The sequence below is a fragment of the Octodon degus genome, unplaced genomic scaffold (genome assembly GCF_000260255.1).
Source record: "Octodon degus isolate 3935 unplaced genomic scaffold, OctDeg1.0 scaffold00031, whole genome shotgun sequence".
Classification (NCBI taxonomy): Eukaryota; Metazoa; Chordata; class Mammalia; order Rodentia; family Octodontidae; genus Octodon; species Octodon degus.
The window spans coordinates 9,416,773-9,424,919 of NW_004524607.1; the positions used below are offsets into that span (position 1 = coordinate 9,416,773).

Here is an 8,147-nt window from a genome sequence, read left to right on the forward strand (position 1 = left end):
GTCTATCTTTCTTTCTGTCTCTCTCTCTCCAATCAGCCAGTTGACATTTAGCTGGCATTCCTACTGCATAATGAAATGGTCACAGCCAGCCATGCACCCAAGTAAAGAGGCTTATTTTGCATGATCAGGCGCAATTCATTAGGACAAGGACAGGCTTCTGGGCCATTCTGAGGGGCAAAGCTCTTCATCTGTTCCCAGCCTGGCCATGTGTTCCTGACATGCAAGAGTGTGTCAGTAGGCACCGACTTGCCTCTCATTACTAGCATGGCTGTAGCCATTGTGTCCTTAGGGTGATGTTCATAGTTCTTCTCTGTAAGCTAGGTGCTCCTGGCCCACCTATCATGTGAGAGTGTGGGACATGGGTAGAGTACCTATGTATAGGAGTTTGTGAGTATATTAGTCACTTTGTTGTCACTAGGAGGAAATATCCAACCCTTGCCCCTTATAAGAGGAGAGGTGTATTTTGGCTTATGGTTCAGAGGGTTCAGTCCATGGTTGATGGCTTAACGGCAGAAAAAGCATGATGATGATGATGGTGGTGGTGGTGGTGGTGGTGGTGGTGGTGGTGGTGGTGGTGGTGGTAGTGAAAAGGCCCAGCAGAGGAAAGGTGTTCACTGCACAGGAAGCAGAGAGAGAAAGGAGGAGCTGGAGACAAGAGTGTACCTACCCTTCCAGGCCACACTTCAGTGACCTACTTCCACCCAGCCCTCACCTCCTCACACAGCACATGCAGTGAGGGATTCATTACTTGATGAATCCACAGATGAGTGTAGCACCCCATGATCCAGTCACCTTCCAGAGCCCCATCTCTGAATGATGAGACTTTGAGGGACAGTTTAAATCCATAACAATGAACAAACCCAGCAGGGTAGGGTGGCCCAGACATGGTGTCTCCTGGGTTAAAAAGGATCAGTTACCTCCAGCTCAGCCCATTTAGCCTTGGCAGACATCAGAGAGGCCTTGGAGCTATTTCCCAAACTACAGGGGCTCTCTGGTTCCCCAAAATATTTTTACTTAATCCCCTAAAATGTATCCAGAGGAGAAAGAGTGCATAGATCAATGGCTTTGAGAATGTTCAGGGAAAGATCAGAAAACACCTTTTTATGGCCATCAGAAGGGTGATCCCCATTGGTCCTACAGACCTTTCCCTTCCCCTGCCCTAGGATTTGGTTGATTTTGCTCTGCAGGACTATTTAACTGACAGTTTAATAGCGCAGGTGGTAGACACATAGCTGTGCAAGATGGAACCCAAATGTCCAGAGAATGTTCCAGGAGCAGTACTAAGGTTTCCACTTCGGTTTCACTTAGCAATTAGCCACTTGGAGTTTAGTTTGTGGGCAGCCCCTTCATAGGCAGCATAAGTCAGCTCAGGATTTTTGCTTAGCAGTGGAGTTGTGCCTTTAAAAGATAATCACCATTAAGCAGGGACCTTGGGAGGTTTTCCTCCATCTTACTCTTCTGGCTTTTATGTGGTTAGAGAGCTCCGTAACTGCTTGGTGCAAAAGTGTTTTGTGGGATGGGGATATAGCTCAGCAGTATAGAGCCTACCTGGCAAGCGTGAGGTCCTGCGTTCCATTCCCAGTACAAAAAAAAGAAAGTGATTTTGTGTCATCAAGAAAATAAAACAGTGAGGGTAGCAAGGCCAGTGTTCACAGGGAGTTGGTGCCGCCTCTACCAGCAGCAGAAGGCCGGCAGTAGACACCCAAATCACCTTCTATGCCAATGCTGCTGTCACACTCCAAACACACAGTAAATATAAAACCTGGATACTCCGCTGGCATGGTGGCGCATGCCTATAATTCCAGCACTCTAGGACGCTGAGGCAGGGTGATTACAAGTTTGAACCTGGGCTCAGTTTAGTGACTTACTAAGATTCTGTCTCAAAATGTAATACATAAATAAGCAAGCAAACAACAAAAGGCTGGTGATGTCATGCAAGGTGAAGGGTTCGATCCCCAGCACTACGGTAAAAGGAAAATAAATTAACCACCTTTAGCCAGGTTTGGTAGCGCAACCTATAGTATCAGTTCCTGAGGATGGCGAGGCAACACAACAGTAACTCAAGTTCAAGATCAGCTTGGGCAATTTAGCAAGACTAGTTCAAGATAAAACCGGAAAACAATGACCAAAAAAGTAGTTGAGTGCTTCCTAGGTTCAATCATCAGTCCTGAAGTTAAGCCACCTTCAAACTTTGATACATTTTGAAAAAGAGAATGACAATGTACAGTTATGAGTTTCCTTAAAATTGAGAACAGTATGAAGAAAGGCAGTGGATAAAAATTGAGACCAGTGGCTGTCCCAGGGCCCTTATCCTGTCCTCTCTCCCCATATCATTTCTGCCCTGATCCAGCCTTAAAGTAAGCGACTTGCCACTTTGTCTGGAGTAGGATCTATGCTGCGTTCCCCAGGGCTGCCATGGCCAAGTAGCACATGCTGGAGGCTTAGGAGGACAGAAATACATTCTCCCATCATTCTGTAGTCTAAAGTCCAAAATCAGTGAGCCAGGCTCCCACTGAAAGCTCAGATAAAGTACTTCCCGTCCCCTCCTCTGTGCACTAGAATGCTCAGCAGCTCTAGAAGCATACATAGCTGGTCTCTCCAGTCTCCCTGTGTGTGCTAGTGTCCCCTCCTTCTGACAAGGACCCCAGTCCTCCTAGTCCAGTATCACCTTATCTCAACTAATTATATCTGCAAAAGCCATGTTTTAAAATAACGTTACAAACTAGGCATAGTGATGCGTATCTGTAATCGCAGCACTTGGAAGGCTGAGGCAGAAGGACCACTGTGAGCTGGAGACCATTCTGGACTACATAGTGAGTCCTAGGCCAGCCTGAACTGCATAGCGAGACTCAGTCTCAAAAAACCAACAATAACAACAATAAATACAGTCTGAGGGGCACTACTCAACGCACTTCGAAATCACTGGGCAAATTTGGAATTTTAAGGACTCAGAATAGAAAACATCTCCCTACCATAGTTCTATTCAGGTTCTATCCTGACGACAGGCAGGTTAGAGCCTGCAGAACAAATGGAAGCCTTGGAGAATTCTGTAATTATCCCTTAGGGTAATGCATGTGAGCATCTTAATTCATGTTTGGTGTGTTCTGAAAATGTGCTCAGCTATGGAAAAAAATGAGCAATAGTATTATTCATCAATGCCAAAAAGTTCTAGCATCTCAATTTACATCTCGCCTCTTTTTTTTGTAAGCAAAACTCAAAAATAATCTTTATTTCAATTATCACACTGATGATGACAGCATATTCTATTCACAAGTATTGTTTACATTGACAGCACATGTGTTTTGTTTTCCTGTCTGCTTTAGTAGGACATATTTGACATCTTACTGGTCTTCCTGTTTGCTTACGAGGGTCTTGTGATGTTTCATCTGTCTATTCATCAGTCTGCTCCAGAATTCTTTTTTTTTCCATAATTTTATTGAGAAACAAATAGCAATGAGACAGTTTCAAACCAAATTGGTAGGACAGTTTCAATAATTAACACATTGCATACATTTGTCCTAGTGGTTAATTGCTGTACAAGATGCTGACTTGATATCCTATTTACAAACACAATTAGAACAAATCATTCTCTTCATTAAGAGAATGTAACTATATATCTATCCTAACCACTCATCTAGCCTTTTAAACAAGCTGATGAAGATGGATGGATGGATGGATGGATGGATGGATGGATGGATGGATGGATGGATAGGTGGGTGGGTAGGTGGGTGGATGCATGGATGGATGAATGAATAGATGGGAGGGAGGGTGGATAGATGGATGGATGATGGATGGATAGATAGATTGATAGAAATTTAACATAACTTTTGATGATGTATTCAAATAATTTTGTATATTCCTTATTTCTGTTCTTTTCTACACCCACTGAAAAGTAAATCAATCACCTTAAATTCAAAACTGTCTGCCTGAGGTACAATACTTACAGTACTTTCAGCTCCCTCAGGGTCGCTCTTTGACTTCAATGCTTGATTTTATAGCTAATACTAGCCCTTTGTATTTTTTGTTGAACTTCCATGAAATAAGAAACAGAACTATAATTAAAAATCAAAATAGCCTTTATAGGGTGCAACAACTATTACATAGAGAAAGACAATGATACGAAACAGAATTATTGATAAATAACGTTGCTGTGGCATAGCACAGCATAGGAATATGTTAGAACACACACAGAAGTCCAAACTTAGTGTGCAGAGTGCAGAACTGTAAGTAGAATATAGTGTAGACACAGAACATAACTTCCTTTCTCCATGAGATGCTGTTTCCTTAATGAGATATATGTGCCAAGTCTTAAAGACCAAGTTTCAGAGCTCAAAGCTAAAAATATATTGTAAGCAACACCAGAGCCCTTTGGCTTCTTTCTGTGTAAGTCAAGGTAAGTGATCCTGTCCTGCAGGGACAATAGCCCCTAAATCTTAGCAGCATCAAGTACTTCCTTCTCACCCAAGCTGCAGGGATCACGGTGGGACTAGGCTCAATGCTGACATGAGTGGAACAGCTGACTGCAAGATTGCTCACGGCAAAGGAAGGAGACAAAAGGAAAGAACATTCTAGGGGCTTGCACGCCACCAGGCCTGACCCACCTCGGTTCTGTTCATGATCCATTGGCCAAAGTAGTCACATGGTCCATCCAACCACAAGAGAAGCAGAAAGTGGCATTGGCCATGGGCAAGAAAGTCAGAGAACCAGGAAGATTGTCTAAATTAGTACTCATAACCAGCCACAGTGTGCATGTGCAGATGCACTTGCATGTGCTTCTGTGTGCTGTATCTTGTATTTGCATGCTACATATATTTTCCTACATCCTGTATCCTTGGAATAAATGCAGACATGTTCTGTTCCTTCTCCCACAGGAAGGCCGACACTGTTCCAGAAATGACCACTCCAGAGCAGCTCTACTCCAGCGTCATGGCGACGCTTGAGCACCTCAACTCCTATTTACCCAAGGGCAGCCACGTGGTTTTATCTGGCCTGCCGAATGGAACCTTTCTCTGGGATCATATGCATGACAGATATCATCCTCTCGGTACCCATTTGCAGATGCCTTACAGTGTCCCTGTGCATGTGGTTCGATGGACGCAGAGCCCTTTCGGGAACATGCCCAAGGCACATCGCAGGATGTGGGTCAGAGGCACAAGAAGCGGGGGGACTACCAGGTGCAGACCTGAGGTCATTCCCCACACACACGTGCGCAGAGCACAGCCCAGAGACAGAAAGGGAACAACAGCTCAGGAAATCCCTTAATGAACACAGTGTACAGAAGACAAAAGTCTAGGTCCAAAGAGAGATCACCCTCGGTGTTCAGGCCTTCCCCAGTGGCCACTTAGAGCCCGACTGCACTCGGTCCTACAGGCAGATGGTTCCCTGCATCTATATCCTGCAGGTCCCTGAGTCCAAAAGCCTTTAAACCTTCCACAGAAACTTTCTAACAGCAGCTCTGCTTCTCCAGAGCATGTACAAAAATGTCAACACAGTAGCTTCTTGCATTAGGAATGGCTGCCATACCAATCCTGAAAGCAACCCTGTGAGATCAGTGTTTTCATTAACCAAAATCCTAGGGCTCAGACCAGTTAGGTAGCTTTCAAGTGGTGTACAGCTAGTTCATTGTATGCAAAAGTTGGGTGTGTAGGGCCATGTTTTCTGTACCCCAGAAGGCCCGTCTGTCCTTTCCAAACGTGTGTGTGTGTGTGTGTGTGTGTGTGTGTGTGTGTGGTACTGGGGATCGAACTCAGGACCTTGTACATGCCAGTCAGGTGCTTGTGCCACTGAGCTGTCTCCCCAGCCAATCAGAACTATTTATTAAGTGCCCACTGTGTGACAGGCAGTGTTCCAGCCAGCAGTGAGCACAACCATCCAAATCCCTGCCTGGGCTTAGTTACACTGGAAATGACTCCAAGGGTAACAGTGACCCAGGAGGAAGATGGAGAGAGCTGGCCTTGTCCTTCCCTGGCTAAGCCCATCTCTCCAGCACCTCCCTCAGGAAACAGCACCCTGCTCTTAAGAGAGCAGGGAACCTTCAACCAGCTTTCCAAAGGTGCTGCTCGCTTCCCTGGTGAGGACAGAGTAAAGATCAACAGACTCCTCCACGGAGGATGCAGGCTGTATCTGGTAACAAAATGTCTCACAAATATTATTACTGAAGCAGATACTGTCCCAACTTGCTAGGACAGCATGTTCCTCCTGTTTGGGCCCTGTGATTGTAGCCCCAGAAAACCATCGTGGGCTAGCTCACAGGAGAGCCCAGTTCATTCCCTGCATGCTCATAAGCTCAACCGTGGAAGCTAAGGGTGTCTCTTTGTCTCAGGTGTATGGAATTAGAATTCCTAATTACTACATTTTTCTCAGGCCAAACCATCCCTGAAGAAGGCAAGTTGGGGGTGGGGAGGAACAGGACAGTGTGATTCAATTTATTTCTTCCCTGCTAGCAGGACTTGCGGTGTGATTTTGGGTCCTTTTCTCATTTCAAGCCCCATTCTTCCCACACACCCCACTGAGCCTGCCACCATAAATCCTGTCACAGATGCCATGCACTGCCTGATTTAAGAGCAGTCGATATAACAAGGGCTCTGTGCCCCTTGGGAAGGCGTGAGCAGAGGGGAAAGGGTAAGAAAGTCAGCATCTACTTCTGAGTGTTCTCTAGGCACAGATTCTCAGAGGGACAAACGCCATCCAGCCCTCTTCACCCCAGGATGCCAAGGCCCTGATGGCAGAGTCCCAGGTAGCTGCTAACACCCCACAATGTGCAGGATGGCGCCCTGTGCACAGCCCGTTCACAGTGCAAAAGGGGAATAAGAAGAAATAGGATAAATCTGTCCAATAGAACCCCTAGTTTGGAGGGAAAATTCCAATTAGAGAAAAAGTAGAAGCCATCGAAATTTGTTTAATGTTTCTGTAATTATTCATATCCCAAATTAACCCTGCTGCCTGGTTGCCATGGGAAATAAAAGATAAATTTCTTGAGGAAATATCAAGGTCCTTTCTAGAAAGACTTTGAGGGGAGGGTGGGCACGTAGCCTCCGCAGTGCCTCGGGGCTCCTCTTGGCAACTTGCAAAGGAGACACATTCTGTCTCCTCAACTGCGTCCCTAAACCCAGCCTCTTGTGTGTTCCACTCCCATGGGAAGGAGCCCACTGTGACGCAAGATTCCTAAGCTGGACCAGTCCCTGGGCTTAATGGGGTAGATTTCATCCTAACCAAGAGCCAGACCCTAGAGCCCAGCACCCAGGGACCTGTGCCAGGTCACAGGATGGGAAGGGCAGCTCTGTTTATTTCCATATTTGAACCCAGAATAAAAGTGGTGGCAAGACACGTGAACGTGGCTGTCCACCACACAAAGGCTAGGGAAGAGGTTGGGGGCAGAGGGCTGCGGGAGAGCCCGCAGTCAGTGATATATTTTCTGTCCCCTCCCTTCCCTTCATGGGACAACAGAATATAGCCGAGTCCTTAGCAAAGAAGAGAATAAATGTCACAGCACCAGACGGACAGGGAGTGAAGGTCTAGAAGGAGAGCAGGTCCACCTCCCCACTTTGCCAGGCAGAGGAAACGTGGATCCTCTCTTCCTCGGCCATGCTGAGTCACTTCCAGCCACAGGTGTCACCAACTGCTGGGGCAATCCTGTGGCTGCTGCCAGGAATGAAGATTACCAATGGGCGTTCCTGTCATTCTGAGGAAATGCCACGTAGCAAGTGCCAGGTGTTACAACTCTCCTGCATGGATCTGTGGAGAAAAGTCAATCCTGATGAGTCTGGGCTCCCCAGAGCCACAGTATCCAAGGACAGCAGGCATTCCAGAAAGGGGCCTGAAGTGCCCGTTCTGTGCTTCTGGATACAGAGGACGTAAGATGGCATCCTTATCCTCAGCTGGTAGGGAAAACACAGCTTCACCTGGAAAACAGCATGTAAATCCTGATAATGAAAGTGCTAAATACCAAGGACAATGGTGTGGGCCACTGGCATTCTGGGAGTTGCATGAAGGGTTACACCATGGTACCAAAAAAAGAAAAAAGCTTGGTGTGGTAGTTCATGCCTGTAATCCTAGGTTCTGGGGAGCCTGAGACAGGAGGATCGTGAGTTAGAGGCCATCCTGGGATGTGTAATGAGACCTTTGTGGAATGGAAAGGAAGGGAAGGG

At 46.4% G+C, this 8,147-nt stretch overlaps 1 protein-coding gene across 6 annotated transcripts in view; it reads left to right on the forward strand.

Moving 5' to 3' along the window:
• Nucleotides 1-8,147, forward strand: part of Aoah (acyloxyacyl hydrolase) — a 237,719-nt gene that overhangs the window by 204,471 nt on the left and 25,101 nt on the right. For all 6 annotated transcript variants that reach the window (XM_023713541.1, XM_023713543.1, XM_023713542.1 and 3 more), the window contains one exon: nt 4,872-5,044. In XM_023713541.1, coding sequence (XP_023569309.1) covers nt 4,872-5,044 — 173 coding nt within the window. The remainder of the gene's footprint in view (nt 1-4,871; nt 5,045-8,147) is intronic.